This window comes from Oryctolagus cuniculus, chromosome 1 (genome assembly GCF_051225735.1).
Source record: "Oryctolagus cuniculus isolate XC-2025 breed Fujian yellow rabbit chromosome 1, ASM5122573v1, whole genome shotgun sequence".
Classification (NCBI taxonomy): Eukaryota; Metazoa; Chordata; class Mammalia; order Lagomorpha; family Leporidae; genus Oryctolagus; species Oryctolagus cuniculus.
The window spans coordinates 217,481,519-217,497,945 of NC_142867.1; the positions used below are offsets into that span (position 1 = coordinate 217,481,519).

Here is a 16,427-nt window from a genome sequence, read left to right on the forward strand (position 1 = left end):
CCCAGGGCCTCAAGGACGTCTCGGCTCCATGCGTGGGCTTTTAGGTCTTGAGAGGATTGTGCCACAGTGGAGAAATCCCTGCTCTTGGGGCTCAGTGTTCTCATCCATGAAATGGACATGAAGAGTCCCCATGGCAGGAACTCTTAACCCGTGTTCTGCATGTACTTACAGTGTGTGTGTGCACACATGTGCACGGGTGTGTGCACCACCTCCTATCACAGCGATTCTTAGGAACACGTATGATTTTTTGCCGTCATTAGTTCCAGGCGGCTGTGTTGTTCTGAAGGATGAAAGCTGGGCTCTGAGTAGTTCTAGCCCCACTGCTCCAGGTCCTGGAGCGTGACGAGGGCCTGCCCCCGGCCTGAGGCTGCCTCCCCACGGGGCTGTCTCTGGTGGTGCTTGCTTGTTAGACAGCTTCTCAGAGCGGCAGCAAGGGAACACGGTTTCCCTCCACAAATGACATTTACGGCTGGGACGCAGCAAGCCGCCAGGGCTCCGAGGGCTGTGGGAGGCAAGAGATGCTTTGCTTTCTTGCGGAGTCCCTGAGGTTCCCACAAACAGTTCAGAAATCTCTGGGCGGATGATCTCACAGCGAGGTTCCATGTGTCTGCGATGTCTGCTTAGTCCAGGTGTATAAGACTTGGAAGTTCTGGTTTCATTCCAGCTTACCAGTTTCAAAAAAAAGATAGTTGACATTTAGAGCGAATTCTTGTTTGAATGACTCACTGGGACTTTTTTTAAACTTTGGTTTGGTTGACACGCCCCTTCGGCCAGGCTCGAGACTCTGCCAGTCTGCCACTCCGAGACTGCCCCGGCTGGGGGCTTGGTTTGCTTCTGGTCCCCGAATGTAGACTTCCTGCTTTCTCTCTTACTCACAGAGTCAGCATCGCCCGTGTCTCCTTTTCTGTAAAAGTGGGACAGTGATATCTCCCTTTCAGGGCCTTTGGGAAGATCGCGTGAGAGCCAGGCCTGGTACCTGGCACACAGTAGGGGCAGGCCATCTGGCAGGTACTATGCCCTGTCCTCTCCTAGGTGGCCAGCCATGTTGTTGATGGGGCAGAAGCCTTGGGCAAGGAGATGAGGGTAGAACCCTCGCAGAGCTGAGCCACGGGGGTTTTCAGTTTTCCATCGGGCACAGGCTTCTATCCGTGGGGGCTGCAGGATCCTGGCCCCTGCCAGATTCCTGTCCCCTTCCGTGACGTCATCATTCTGTGCACGTGGGGCCAGCATCGCGTGGCCTCCTCTTCTGAACCTTCCTTGTTTGCTTTCTGTTTCCCAGATGTTTGAGACCGAGGCAGATGAGAAGAGGGAGATGCCCTCAGCTGAAGGGAAGGGGCCGGCTGCCGAGGCCCCCCCACCCAGCAAGGACCCCTCTTCTGGCCAGGAGCCTCCTCCAGAGCCAGAGCCACCCCTCAGCCAGGACCCGCCCAGCAGAGATGCACCCACCTGCACGGAACCCACTCCGGAGCAAGAAGCCCCATTGAGCAAGAATGCCACGCCATGCCAGGAACCGCCTCCGGCCCAGGACCCCCCACCCTGCGGTGACCTATCTGCTGGCCAAGAGCCCCCTCCCAGCCAGGACGCTCCACTCAGCAAAGACATCCCTGCCATCCGAGACCCCCCGTCCTGTCAAGGCCTGCCTCCCAGCCCTCCTCTGCTGGCTGAGACCACGGGCACAGGGGACCCCCCAGCGGCCCCCGGGGCCCCGCCTGCCGTCTCCAGGCCCGCCTTTGTGATCCCCGAGGTCCGGCTGGATAGCGCCTATAGCCACAGGGCAGGTGCCGAGAGGGGCAGCTCAGGAGAGGAGGAGGAGGATGCAGAAGAGGCAGAGGAGGGCGAGGAAGGGGAGGAAGACGAGGAGGAGGACACGAGCGATGACAACTACACGGAGCGCAGCGAGGCCAAGCGCAGCAGCATGATCGAGACAGGCCCGGGGGCCGAGGGCGGCCTCTCGCTGCGGGTGCAGAACTCACTGCGGCGCCGGACGCACAGCGAGGGCAGCCTGCTGCAGGAGGCCCGCGGGCCCTGCTTCTCCTCGGACACCACCTTGCACTGCTCGGACGGTGAAGGCGCCACGTCCTCCTGGGCCATCCCTTCACCCCGCACCCTCAAGAAGGAGCTGGGCCGCAATGGGGGCTCCATGCACCATCTGTCCCTCTTCTTCACGGGGCACAGGAAGGTAAGGAGACCAGTGTGGAGGGAGGGTGGCTGGGTGGCTACATGAGAGGGAGGCGGAGGGACCCAGGGCTGCAGGCTCTGAGCAGGCACCCTGTGTCATCCCTGCTCTCTGTGAGCCTCCCAGTGACTCTTCTACCCACTGGATGGAGGGAAAAACTGAGGCCCGGAGGGACCAAGGAGGCAGAGCCTGGACTGAAACCCATGATTTTAGGATTCCGGATGGTGTGTTCTTACGCCTCCATCCCACTGCTGGTCCTCACGGAACATAGTGCAGCTGTGACCTGGCCCAGGGCACTGCATACTTGGGTTTAAAAGATCTGATAGTGTAGGTGAGGAAATAAAAAGTTATGGTTCAGCTCTGCTCCAGGCCTAGCCAGACCAGAACTCCATTACCCAACAACAAGGACAGTGACAGTCTTACCGTGTATCATTGTTCTAAGCAGTTCACATCCACTCATTTAATTCTCACAGCAGCCCTACGCAATAGAGAGTGTCTCTGTACCCATTTTATAAATAAGGAAACTGAGGCACAGGGAGGTTGTCTAACTCAGCCCCAGTTACAGTCTATAAATGAGCCGGAACTGGAATCTGCTTCCAGGGCTTGACCTCTTAACCACCGTGCTGTGGGCCTCATGCAAATCTTTATAAATAGCTGTGTGTTGATTGCCCCCCCTGCTGTGTGCCAGGCCCTGTGCTCCATGCCACAGCAGGGGCCACGGAATGTGTGAGGCTCCTCCGGGCCTGTGAGGAGCCAGCCCTCTGTGTGGTGTGCAGGCAGGGAAGGGGCTTGAGCGGGGGCTCTGTGCCTTACATGCTGTGTGGCCTTGGGCGAGTTTCTCAGTTCCTTCCCTGAAAAGTCAGGGTGCACAGCACTCGGTCCCAGGGTGGTTGAGGGTGAATGGGAGGAGGCTGGTGCCTGATGAAATTAAGGTCCTGGGAGTGTGGGTCCTACTTGTCTGGAGGTGTAGTAGCCAGTGCGAGGTGTTGTTAGGACAGCTGTGGTGAGGCCAGGGCCGAAGGTGGTTGGCGCCAGCAGGGTGCCGTGCCCATTCAGGAGAAGGGGAGCCTGGGCCCAGGGCCATCTGGGTAAGTTCCAGGAGACAGACGCCCCCAGCGTGGCCTTGCAAGTTGAGTGGGTTTACAATAGACAGGAAGAGGCAGGCGCTCGATGGCCAGAGTCAGGGACTCCCCAGGGCAGGGGTGGCAGAAGCGTGACATGTGCACTGCCACTCTCCACTCCCGACGCGGCGCCGGCCGACGCCCCCTGAGTGGGGACATGGCTGAGAAGCCTTCCCGGCTTCCTAGCTGCCAAGCACTCAGGCAGACGGCATTCGGGAGGCCGAGCCCTCCAGAAAGGGCCTGGAACTTTGGGTGTAGGAATGGGGACAGAATCCCAAAGGAATGGCAGCACTGGGCCTCGGTGCCCGCGTCCGTAAGCCCGTGTGGCTCTCAAACGCTGGAGAGCTGTGGACTCACTGCGGGAGCCGTTCCTCTGGGTTTCTGGGCCTCAGCCCTCTGAAATCAGGATTTCCAGGGGCAGTGCCGAGGCCCCGCGTTTTAAACAAGGCCCTGAGGTCGTGAAGTTTGAGTGCCACCCTCTGCGGCCATCTTTGGGCAGCTGCTACAGAAGAGTCAGGAACTCTGTCCTAGCAGGCGAGGCCTCAGGCTCACGCGGCTGGGGCCTGGCCACTCCTCTCCGGAGGGTGACTGAGGCCAAGGTCCCACCCTGCCTCGAACCTCGCGTCCCTCTCCCCAGTTCTGTTTCTCCGCTGCCACCTTTGCTCCCATACAGATATTTGTATACAGATACGTTCACACACATTCACGTCTGTACTTCTACGTAGCTGCCCAGCTCCACTGGCCTCAGCTCTGTTTCTGGGACAGATCCTTCTGCCCGGGAGCCCAGCAGGCTCGGACCAGATCGCTCCTGTCTCAGCTTCCTCCTTTGGGTGGCCGAGGTTCCCCCTGGAACTCCCACACCCCCCGCCCTGCCTCTTGGTCTGCCACTTCCTTTCTTGGGCACGAGAGACTGAGCTGGCAGGGGCCTCGGAGGTTGTCTTCGGCCCTGCGCCGGCTGCCCTCTCGTGTGGCTCCCACTTACCTGGGCCGGAGCCCTTTGCTGTTCACCTGCTACCCCCAAACTGCCAGCTTCACAAGAAACCCATCTTAAAAAAAAAATGGAAACCAGGCTTTTATTATTTTTGAAGCTTATTCATTTCTATTTGAAAGGCAGAGAGAGAGAGAGGGAGGGAGGGTGGGAGGAAGGAAGACATCTTCCGTCCACTGGTTCACTCTCCAAATGTCTGCAACAGCTGGGGCTGGGCCAGGCAAAAGCCAGGAGTCAGGAAATCTAGGCAGGTCTCCCATGGGGGTGGGGGGACCCGAGTATTTGAGTTATCACTGCTGCCTCCCAGGGTGCGTTAGCAGGAAGCTAGGCCAGAAGCAGAGGTGGGACACTTAATCCCAGGCACTCTGATACATGCTGTGGGGGTCCTGAGAGGCAGCTTAACTCCTACACCACAGTTCCTGCCCTAGGAAACCCACCTTCTTCAAGAGCCACTGACGCCCAGACTGGACAAGCACTTGGCCTAGCTGCATCCCCCACTGGCAGCAGGCGCTGGGCCAGTGTCTGTTTCCTCATTGGTGAAATGGGTGTGGTCGCGGGACCTCCCTGCGAGGGTCACTGAGCAGATTAACTACCTCGGCAGGGGGAAGGGATCTGTGGCCGTGCCTGGCACTTGGTGCTTCAGGATGATGATGAAGAAGGGCACAGAGCGGAGGAGGAGGCGGCCCCTCTGCATGGCCTGGCCCTCCTGGGAGCCTCAGCTGGTGCTTCCTCCCCCCACTGCCAGACCACGGGGGCAGAGAGGGGAGGTCTTCAGGCCGTGGTGTCAGGCAGACCCAGGGTCAGGTCTCAGCTGTGCCGCCGCCTTCCTGGCTCTGGGAACGTGGCCCACTCGCTTCTTTAGAAAGCAGGTAGCAGTGAGCAGAAAGCTGTGTGCCAGGCACATTACAAGTTCTGCACATGGCAGTGACCCTGTGATGCCGGGAGACCCAGGAAGCCCAGATGGGCAGGCAGATGGGCAGGCGGGGCTTCGGGCTGTTCATTGGTGCTGCTGTGTGGAGGAGCTGAGGCTGCCCGGAGCCTTGCCCCCTGCCACAGGGTGAGACCCAGTCCCACCCTCCTCCTTCCCCCGCCACTGTCCTGTGCTCTTGGGTCCTGGGTGATTTCTGCTACGAGCAGGATGGTTGGGACCAGACAGACCTTGGAGAGGCCCTGTTGGTCCACCAGCGCTCACACAGCAAGGCCCCAGGGTCTCGCAGCGGGTCATCTGCGGAGCTGGCTCCTGGTGCGGAGTTGTCCCATGGCGCCCCCTGCTGCCAGACCCCGGAGGCTCGGTAGGGCAGATCCTACTGGGGTCTACTGGGGTCCTTTTCCTTCTTCCCTCCTGCAGATACTGTCACAGTGGGGAGCGGGGTGGGTGGAGGCAGCTCTGTGGTGCTAAGCTGCCCACCTGGGTGGAGTCAGGCAAGAGGACCCCCAAATACCTTCCAGCCCCAACGCCTGATGACACCTTCAATCATTCTGTTTTTAAAAAGCCCAAAGCAGAGCAACTTCCTATCTCTGAACAAATCAGTGTAGAGTTGGGATCCAGCGCTTCCGCACAGTTTCACGGGACCTGCCAGGCTGTTCCAGCCGAGAGGGCAGCCACGTGTGGCTGGTGGCCACAGAGACCACACTGGGACAGGTAGAAGCAACCAGCCGGCACCCCATCCACACAAGAGCCCGTCAGCACCGGAGGGGTCTGGAGCGGGACCCAGCATTCTGCCACTTGCCAGTCGGGAGGTCCAGGCAGGTCACCAGATGGCTCTGGGCCTTGTGCCCTTACCAGTATTTCACTGGATTGGGGGAAGTCAGAGCAAATGGCTTAGAGAATTGTGCAGAGATTAAATGAGATACATTAGCCCGTGGTGAGCGAGCGCTCAGTTAATAGTTAGAGAACCCCCCGCAGCTAGCGGCTGCTGAGTGCCTTCCCACATGTGGAGCGCGTCCCATGCATTGACTGACCTTGTCCCCATGAGCAGGGCCAGTTTAGTAGCCTGGATTTGCACTGAAAGAAATGGAGGCCCAGAGAGGGCGTGTTGCTGATGAAGGGCAATTAGCTGACAAGTGATTGAGCCGGGATCCCAACCTGGGCAGCTTAGAAGCTGCACCCTCGTCACTACTGTAATTATAGTTCTAATGACAGTCTGATAAGAGTCATCACTCTGAGAGGCAGTGAGTGTCCAGTCTCTGGGGGTGGCTGGGTGAGGCCCCAGGCCCCAGGGACTGCTGCGCAGAGGGGAGGGAGGGCTGGCTGCTTCTGGCTCCCCTCTGATTGCCTGTCAGCAGGGCGGGAGCAGCAAGTGAGAGAATGAGGAGCAGTGGAAGGAGAATCTCTGGGGAGCCCCTTTGCACGTGGGGCCCGAGCCTTGCCGCAGCTGTGAGCAAGCAGGGCCAGAGGCCACGGCCTCCCTGCAGATCTGGGGAGGCCCTAGGGCTGGGGGTCAGAACGCCGTGTTTCCCTCTTCTCAGTCTCTTGTCTCCCCGCTGGTGCCTGGCTGGCCCTGGCTGCCCAAGGAAGAGGCCCACTTCCAGTCCTAGCAGCCCAGCCGCTCTGTCAGGCCGCTTGGCTCGGGCCAGTGCCTGCTGAAGACGGTCTGCTCCCAGCAGTGGAAGGAAGAGCCCATTTCCCAGCAGTGCAGAGGCTGGGGCGGTGGGCAGGGCGGGAGTGGTCCCCAGGCCCATTGTGTGGGGCCCATAAAGTGCGGAAGCTGAGGTTAGAATGGGAGGAAGCCCAGCGCTTGCGGCCGCTTTCCCACGGGTGGGGGCCCAGGGCTGCTGTGCTCAGCAGACAATGAACCCCCATTACAGAGGGCACTGTGTGTGCCAGGACCGGGCCATGGGGGCCCTGACTTTGTCCTGGTGAACCTTCCAGCAGCCCCCCGAGGCGGCCGTCACCAGGACTCTTCTGTGGCCACACAAATGGAGGCTGAGAGCCCTGGACACTCCTCCCAGGCCGAGGGAAGCAGGCGGGCTGTGAGCCCTAGCTCTGCAGGCACACACCGTGCGGGCGTGCGCCTCCGTGTGCACGTACACACACGTGTGTTTACAGCTCTGGTAGGGCGGCACTCTCAGGCAGAACTTCCCCCGAGCCTTTCACTGGAAACGTGCAAACCGTGCCCGTCCTCGCGTCTGCGGAGCGGCATCCTCTGCGGGAGAAACACGGCCTGTAATCCACACTTAGATTCCAGCTCTGCTGCTTAAATGCTGGGCGTCCTTGGGCGAGTGACTTCATGTCTCTGACCCTCCGTTTGCATTATGGATGTACTGTGAGTAGCTGGATTCTGCGCGTGCCAGGGTCTGGCCTGTAGTATGATCTCAGTAAAAGAAGATGTCATTCTTCCATCATCCATCCATCCATCCGTCTGTCTGTTCATCCATCCTTCCATCCCTGGTGGATGTCCCACGGAGGCCAGGTGCTTCCCCTGTTGGCTGTATCTGGAGATACACCCACCCCCACCCAGAACTAAGAAGGGCACTTCAAGGCTTAGCCTATTTGCTTTTACAAATAAGGAAACAGGCCCTGGGTGGGGGCGTCTCCCGGGGAGTCAGAGGTGAGCTCAGCCCAGTGGCCTTCTGTCCTGTCTGGGGACACAGGGCCACGCCCGTCCTGCTCTGAGCCCTTGCCCTTCTGCCGTCTCTGAGCATGTTCGGGTTCCTGTTCCGGGGTAGCGCTGCCGGGGCCCTGGGTCTCCCCAGAGGAGGATGCCTGAGCCCAGGCAAAGCAAGGGAGACGGCACAGCCCCCGTAGAGCTGGTGGGAGTCTGGAGTGGTCCAGAGCAGGGGGAAGCAAGGATTGAGGAAAGACAGCTTTCCACGGGGGTGGCCGGCACAGGTCAAGGCCAGGGGCTCAGCTGGGGAGGAAACAGTGGGCTGCCATGGAGTTGCAGGCCCTGGGTCAGGCAGTGATGGCTTCAGAGCTCGTCTCTGCAAATCCACTTCCCCTCCTGACCCAATCATTCATTCGTTTGACACATCTGACTCACTGAGCTCCTGGTGTGGGCCCCACAGAGTGGTTCAGGCAGACGGAGGCCTTGCCCTTGGGAGTCCACAGCCCAGCAGAGGCGACAGATTTGGATCAAGCAATCTGGGTGTGGGGGGGCCCTCACGAGAGGTGAAGGGGCACAGCCTTGTTTGAGGGCTCAGGGAGGGCTTCCCAGGGGAGGAGACATTTGAGTTGCTTACCTGAGGTCTAGGTCTTACCTGAAGCTGGGTCTTGGGAGCAGAGGGAGGTGGGAGAGTCACAGAGGCATCCCCATGGAGGAGCAGCCCGTGCAAAGGCCCAGGTGAAGACAGTGTGGGTTGGAAGGCAGTGGGGGAGCTCTGTGTAGAGTGAACTGGGAGACTTGTAACTCATGTCAGAATTGAACTTCCTGGGGCAGGCATTTGGCTGAGCGGTTACACTCAGTGCAGTTTGGGATACCTGCATTCCATATTGGAGGGCCTGGGTTCGAGTCCCGCCTCTGCTCCTGATTCCAGCTTCCTGCTTATGCACGCCTTGGGAGGCAGAAGTAATGGCTCAAGTATTTGGGTCTCTGCCACCCTGGTGGGAAACCTGGATTGGGTTCCCAGCTTCGGGGCATCTGAGGGGTAAACCAGCAGATGGGAGGTCTCTCTGTCTCTGCCTGTTTCTCAAAATAACTAAATAGATAAATAAATAAAGATCTTAAATCCTGGCACTTTCTTCCCAGGTCCTCAGAGGGCAGACGCCATCACACTACAGGGTTCACACATTCTCCTGGGGTACTGGGGAGCCATGGAGAGCTTGAAGGCTGGAGACGTGCTCTCAGGCCCATGTCATGCCTCACTGTCCACACTGCTAAGCAGTCCCAGGTCTCCTTCAGTCCTCAGAATCCCAAGTGAGGCCGGCGCCGTGGCTCACTAGGCTAATCTTCCGCCTTGCGGCGCTGGCACACCGGGTTCTAGTCCCGGTTGGGGCGCCGGATTCTGTCCCGGTTGCCCCTCTTCCAGGCCAGCTCTCTGCTGTGGCCAGGGAGTGCAGTGGAGGATGGCCCAAGTGCTTGGGCCCTGCACCCCATGGGAGACCAGGAGAAGTACCTGGCTCCTGCTTTTGGATCAGCACGGCAGCCGCGGCAGCCATTGGAGGGTGAACCAACGGCAAAAGAAGACCTTTCTCTCTGTCTCTCTCTCTCTCACTGTCCACTCTGCCTGTCCAAAAAAAAAAAAAAAAAAAAAGAATCCCAAGTGAATCACCGTGATCCCTGTTTTAGAACTTAAGGAACGGAGGCAGAGAGGGGTAGCGACTGTCCAGGTCACACAACAGAAGCCTGGCTGGAGCCGTGCCTGCTGCCTCCGCCGCCTGCAGAGGCACCGCCCCGAGTGCTCCCCCTCTGCCCCTGGCAAGCCAGGGTCCTAGAGGAATCAGGAGAGGGTGCAGCCCATCGCACGGCAAGGGCAGGCAGGACGTTCCCACCAGTGGCTTTCCTCCCTCACCTGTTCCGTCCGGGTGGGAGCTTTGGGGACTGGGCTGGCTACAGGCGTCTTCGGGCCCCTGCGCCTCTCCTGCTTGGGCGCCAGCCCAGATGCCCCGACTGCACTGTGTCTGTCTTCTCTCTGCAGATGAGTGGGGATGATGACGAGGCCTCCCGGAAGAGAAAGAGCAAAAACCTGTATGTTGGAGAAACGCGTGGCCCCTTGCTGGTGATCGGGGAGCAACCCCTAACCCTTCTTCCTCCCCGCCCTAGGGCTTCTCTCTCCTTCTGGGGTACAGGTGGGGAGAAGGAGCTGTGCCCGATCCCACCCCCAGCCCCAGGCAGACACCAGGAACCTGTGGGATTGGGACTTGGCAGTAGTCCTGGGGCAGGGTCACCAGGGCCCTGAGCATGCACTCAGAGAGACAAGGTGCTGACTCAGGGCCCGGAAGCCACACTGCACCCCAGGCAAGTTGCCAGGTTGCCCTGGCCCCCGGCCAGCTTCTGGGCCCAGCAGTGACCTGAGGTCGGGGAGCTGACCATTCTAGGGCTCTTGAATGCTGGCTGTCTCAGGCATTGCCAGGAGGGGGCGCTGCTGGCTCGGCTACTGTACACCATCCTCCCCAACCAAGGCTCTCTGGCCCCACTCAGGCCTCCCATGCTCCGGGAGGTTTGTTAGAGAAGTCAGTGAACAAGGTGTGGGGAGTGCTTCTCCCTGAGGCCCTGGATCCTGGGGAGAGGCACAAGCAGGTGGCACACAGTGGCCTCCAGGAGCCCGTAGCACTCGCCATGAAGCAGAAATTGGGCCTGAGGGAGGAGGACACCCGGGCTTCCCAGATATCTCCTGCGACCCTCTTCCCTGGCCTTGACCTTGGCTGGGTCCCCAGCTCCCCTGCCCTGTCCAGTGTGCTGCAGCAATTGCAGGCCTGTCGCTCTGTCGCCAGGAACAACTGCACTTTCTGCGGAAGGTGGCACGCACACACTAAAGTAGTTCTTTGCACCAGCGCCCTCACTCGGCTGTTGGTAGGACGAGGCAGGGTCCTGGCAGCAGAGCCTTTCTGGAAGGCACTGGCGGGGTGAGCGGAGTGGGGCCGTGGAAGGCAAGCTCCCAGGGAGCTGGAGCCGCCCTGGCCCAGACTCCACCCCCTTTCAGAGTGGGTGCTGCCTGAAGCTCATACTCCTAAAATATCATTCGAGGACCCAGTGCTGAAAATGTACCTGACATTTATTGTGTCGGGCACAGCTCTGTGTGCACATGTATCGGCTCACTTCATCTTCACCGTTATTTTTATTTCACATTTGCTGTTATGTTATCCTCATGTTAGAGCTGAGTAAACTGAGGCACAAAGAGGCTACATTACTTGCCGAGTCCCGGAGTGAGTACGCGGTAGAGCTGGGCCCTGACACCTGGCACGCCAGCTGCGTGAATGTGCACCTGTGTCTGTCCCGTGTGCATCTGGGAGGGAAGGCCTGGCTGGACAGGAGCCTCAGCCTCCTCCCGCCCCCGAGGAGTAGACAGGGCCCTGGTGATGGAGGCCCCCCGCAGGCTGGAGCTCAGGGAAGCCGCTTGCCTGTCCTGGGCTTCTGCGTCTCACCTGGACACAGGTGAGCTGGAGGAGGGCCCTTGGACAAGAGCTCGGTGCCCCAGGAAACACTGCTCCCTTGCTCCGTGTCCCGCGAGGCTGAGGATTCCGATCCTCACCCACAGAGCTGCTGATCCCGGGACTCCCCGGCCTTATCTCACTGGCCTGGAACCTCCGGAGCAGGATTCCCTGACCTGTGGGCCAGGTGGGCCTCAGCGACCTCGGCCCGGGCACTCCGCACCAGGCGCCGGCAACGGCCCAGTATGTGCTGCTGCTTTCCTCCCTGTTGGCCATTCAGAGAGGGTAGGCCACCTGACGGAGGACACACAGCCCGCAGCTGCTGGAGCTGGAGCTGGAACCCAGAGCTGTCTGGCTCCTGGGCCTGCGCTCCTAAGCCACCCACCCCCCTCCTGGTACCGCTTCCCTTATATAAGGTGTCCCTGCGGCTCCCAGTGCCGTTTGAAGCATCATTAACTTCCGAAGAACAAAAGCTACAAACTTAAGGAAATGCACTTGAAAGTTTAATTATCTAAATTCCTTTGACACTTAGTGAGCCTTGTGATTCGATAATAAATTTTGCATTTAAACTTCTGGTTCCCATCAGCATTTTCCACCTTCAGAACGATGGTGACCAAAGATGAAAACTGTATTATTCAACAATGTGTTATTAGATTTATTATTCCAAAAAAATTGTTCAAAAATCATAAAACTAAATATGCGTGCAAAATGCAGTAATTCAACTTCCAAGTGACATGCTTTGCGAGTGCACAGGATTTGAGCTCAGGAAGTTAGCCGAGAGTTTGGGGACTTCTGGTGCATTCAGGGTTGGGGACGGGTGTACCCGAGCCCTCCTCCAGGAGGTGCCCGTGCTGCAGCTGGGCAGTGGAAAAGGTGGGGACCAGCGCTGAGAGTCAGAGGCATGTAACCCCTTCCTTGCCGGCAGGCAGCTCGCCCTACCCTACCCTTCGATGTTAGCGGCCTGGCTAAAAATGGTTCTTGGCTAAAAATAGCCCGTCCTGGTGGGCAGAGCCTCCCCTCCCTCCCTTCCCGGCTTTCCTCCCGGCAATTTACTGACTTGTTTTCTCTCCCCTTCCCGTTGCCGGCTGCCATGGGAACCGGGAGGCTGGTGACAAATAACTGGGTCTGGCTGGGGGCCGAGGGCGGCCCCGGAGGCCGGCCCGCGCAGACACATGCCCCTTTCACGGCTCCCTCTCCGCGCCCCCTCCTGGTCCCTCCCATTTCCTGGCTCCTCCTGTTGGAGTCCCAGCCCCAGCCTGTGCCTGGGCGTCCAGTCGTCCGGCCAGGCTCCCAGTGAGCGCCCGCGTGGCTGCCGCCTGCACCGCTGCTACCCGCTCAGACCGGGGGCCGGGGGGCAGGAGCCCAAGGGGTGCTCCCGGCTTGCCGTCCTGGGGCCCAAACCTGGGGGCCCTGCAGAGATGCTGCGGGGCATGTACCTCACCCGGAATGGGAACCTGCAGAGGCGGCACACGATGAAGGAGTAGGTGGCCCCTGCCCAGCCCGCGGCGGCCTCCCTGCCCCGCCGGAGTGCCGGCTCACCAAGCGCTTTCTCTGCTTTTGTCCCCAGAGCCAAGGACATGAAGACCAAGCTGGGCATCTTCAGGAGGCGGAACGAGTCCCCTGGGGCCCAGCCGGCGGGCAAGGCAGACAAAATGATGAAGTCATTCAAGTAGGTCCTGGCTGGCCCCCGGGACCCTCCGCGGGCAGCAGGGCAGGGCGGAGGGGCTAAGGGCTGTGTGTGCCTGATTCCACTCTGGGCAGCTGGAGGCGCGAGGGGGGCAGGGTACCCAGCCAGTGGCAGCGCTCCGGGGGTACGGGGCGCGGGTGGGGCTGCAGGTGGTAAGCACCCCAAGAAAGGGTGTGAGCTGCCTTCCTGTGCTCGCCAGCCCGACTCAGCCACAGCCCGGGCACGGGCCCCTGACAAAGGGCCCCAGGCTCATGGTCTCGCCGTGTTCTGCCCCTCACCTCTCAGGCCCACCTCGGAGGAAGCCCTCAAGTGGAGCGAGTCCTTGGAGAAGCTGCTGCTTCATAAATGTGAGTAGGGCTGGCCTTGTCTCCCCGCTGGGTTCTCTCTCTCCTTTCTCACTGTCCAGACCTACAGCGTGGCCCTGGATAGGCCGCCTTCCCTCTCTCCTGCCCAGGCAGGTGTCCCTAGCCCTGGGGAGAGCCCTGACTTTGGCCTTGCTGCTGGCTTCTGCCAGCCGCTCCCTGTCCATGGAACTGGACCTGCTTGCCGGAGGTCATCTGGGACCTGTGTGCCCAGACCCGTATTCCCAGAACAGCAGTAAACATCTCCAGGTACTGAGGGCCCACGTCGGCCGCAATGTGCCCAGTGTCTCGAGGACAGGAGCTCTGACGCTCCCAAGGTCCCCGGAGACAGGGTTGACAACTCCTGTCTTACAGGTGAGGACACTGAGGCACACGTGGGCCTCTCGTGAGGCAGTCACAGGGCTGAGAGCACAGCCCAGGGCGGGTGGGGACTTTGCGAACTGTGCAAGGGCCGGTGGGACCGGCCCTGCCTCTCATGGGGGGCCGGACTTCTCCTTACAGATGGCTTAGCCGTGTTCCAGGCCTTCCTCCGCACGGAGTTTAGCGAGGAGAACCTGGAGTTCTGGCTGGCTTGTGAGGACTTCAAGAAGGTCAAGTCGCAGTCCAAGATGGCAGCCAAAGCCAAGAAGATCTTTGCTGAATACATCGCGATCCAGGCGTGCAAGGAGGTAGGGCTTTGGGCCGGCCCTCGGCCCCCAGTTGCCACTGCCCAGTGGAGCTTCAGCCAGCAGCTCAGGGCGGCGAAGAGGCAGAGGGACTCTTGGGAGCTGGGCATGCAGGCCGGGGGTGAGAGGCCCAAGCGGGAAGCAGAATCCCGGCCACACTTGGGCACGGCCAGGGGCCAGGCACGTGCTAAGCCCTCTGGGCTGGGGGCTTTCGTGTAATCCGCGTGACAACCTGTCAAGTGGGTGTTAGTACCATCTTCTCCCAGGGGCCTAGTCCTGGCTGCTCACTTGTGTCGAGCGCCTGCTGTGTGCCAGGCAGCCTGAATTTTCAGAGCTCCTGGAGGTGTGTGCGTGATTGCCAGCCCGCGGAGAAGGCAGCTGGGGCACAGCACATGGCAGTGGTCGGCTTTAGATCACACAGCCCGGGCTGGCACTGTTGCGATGGGAAGCCTGGGCAGCCAGCCCCTAGCGGGGGGTCTTTTCAGGCTTTGTAAATTCTGCCACCCCCCGGCAGGGTGGCACAGAGCCAGGACTTGAGTCCTGCGGCCTGAAGGCCCCCGGTGCAGGTGACCCTGCCCACGCGGGGCAGAGGGGCTGCACCAGCCGCCAGGCCTCTGACTGCGCCCCCTCTGCCTCTGCAGGTCAACCTGGACTCGTACACGCGGGAGCACACCAAGGACAACCTGCAGAGCGTCACGCGTGGCTGCTTCGACCTGGCCCAGAAGCGTATCTTTGGGCTCATGGAAAAGGACTCGTACCCCCGCTTCCTCCGCTCTGACCTCTACCTGGACCTCATTCAGCAGAAGAAGATGAGTCCCCCGCTTTAGGAGCTGCTGGAGTGGAGCTCACCCTTCACAGCAGGCAGGCTGGGCCCCCCGCCCACCTGCCTTCCTCCCTACTGCGACGGAGGGGGCAGGCAAGCCCCCAGAGGACAGACGGACGGACACTGGGACGCGAGGCCGGGTCCAAGGAGACCCAGGCCGCTGGAAGAGTAGAAGGGCTGGGTCCCCGCTGGGTCCCCACTGTCCCGGTACGAGGGGGCCCAGGGCCCTGGCAGGGCGGGGGCCCCGGCGGAGCTAGATCTGGAGCTGCCACTCCCGGCCGCAGAGACCTCGGAGACTTCGCGTTGACCAAGTTCCTTAGAGAGCTGGCTGAAGGGGCAGGAGGCCTGGGCCTGGGCTCGGGTCCCCGCTGGGGGCTGTGGGGTTCGGCAGCACGGCCGCCCACCTTGAGTTCTATTTATTGAAACAGCAGCTGGACGCTTGGCCGTCATGCCGCGCTAGGAAGCCCTTGCCGCGCCAGTTTCCCTCATTTCCAAGTGCAATATTTTAACCAGCGCCTTGTGAAAAGCCACCTGCCAGACGAGGGGCCGCCATTCTCCAGGTGCAGGGCGTTTGCTGGTCTCAGGCACCAGTGGTGGCAGCAGGGCCTTCTGGACCGAGGGGTCCTGGAGGGCACCGCGGGCTGACCTCACAGACACCTGGCACAGGTGGGGTGTCGCTTGGCGGCTCTGGGCAAGCATGGCACCCTCGGACCACACAGTAGCCAAGTTCTGGAACAAATAAAAGGCCTGTGTTACTTCTCCTTCTCGACCCTTCCTGTGTTCCTGGTCTTGAGCCTTCCCAGGGTGGCTGCCCGGGGGTGGGGCCACCGAGGAGCTGTCTGTCCTCCCCGCTTCCCAGCTTGTGGTCGTGTCCAGAGCTGGACGCACCTGTAGGAGCTGCTCCCGAGCTGCTGCCTCTGCACCGGGCTCCCTGCCACACTCGCCCCACCTGTTGGCACATCTTCTCCCCAAGCCTGGGGGGTAGGCGTGATCCCCATTTCACAGATGAGGAGAGTGAGGCACTGGCGGCTCAGGGGACTTCCCCAGGTCACCTGGTCAGCAGGTGGTGGGGCCGGGTTCAGCGCCGCAGATCCTGTACACTACGAGCCACAGGACGTGTCCCAGGCTGGCCGCACCGCCGGCGGGCCCAGCGACCTGCAGCAGGTTCTTCCACTTCTCTGCCGTGCCGCAGCCGGCGTTTCTCATGGCGCTCTCAGGTGGTGCTGGGTGTTCAGTGGAGGTGGACAGGGCCAGAATCTCGGGCATGGTGGCTGCTGGCTCAAGGAGGTCTGGACAGAGCTGCTGCTTGTGGTGGTGGTGGTGGTGGTGGGGTGACAAGAAGCAGGACTTACACAGATGGCAGTGGCCCTGCGACCAGGCTGTGCCATCCGTGCCTTTGTTTTGCCAGGATAGGCAAACTTAGGAAAGGCCTGGCTCCGAGGCATATTTCAGAGAGGGACACGGCCCTCTCTCCCAGGAGTGGGCAGGAGGGGGCACAGAGCCCAGGCCGGACCCTGATGCCCACACGTATAGCCTCCCAGGGCCCGGGGTGGAGACCCACTCTGCAGGCTTAGA

At 60.6% G+C, this 16,427-nt stretch overlaps 1 protein-coding gene across 6 annotated transcripts in view; it reads left to right on the forward strand.

Moving 5' to 3' along the window:
• Positions 1-15,613, forward strand: part of RGS3 (regulator of G protein signaling 3) — a 127,258-nt gene extending 111,645 nt beyond the window's left edge. For 5 of the 6 annotated variants that reach the window (XM_017350087.4, XM_008273408.5, XM_051842812.3 and 2 more), the window contains 6 exons: positions 1,280-2,179; positions 9,863-9,912; positions 12,883-12,984; positions 13,288-13,349; positions 13,866-14,032; positions 14,671-15,613. In XM_017350087.4, coding sequence (XP_017205576.3) covers positions 1,280-2,179; positions 9,863-9,912; positions 12,883-12,984; positions 13,288-13,349; positions 13,866-14,032; positions 14,671-14,856 — 1,467 coding nt within the window. In that variant the 3' untranslated portion in view covers positions 14,857-15,613. Of the gene's footprint in view, positions 1-1,279; positions 2,180-9,862; positions 9,913-12,718; positions 12,796-12,882; positions 12,985-13,287; positions 13,350-13,865; positions 14,033-14,670 lie in introns of those variants that run through there. The other variant, XM_017350090.4, reaches the window with a different exon arrangement.
• The last annotated feature ends 814 nt before the right edge of the window (positions 15,614-16,427 follow it).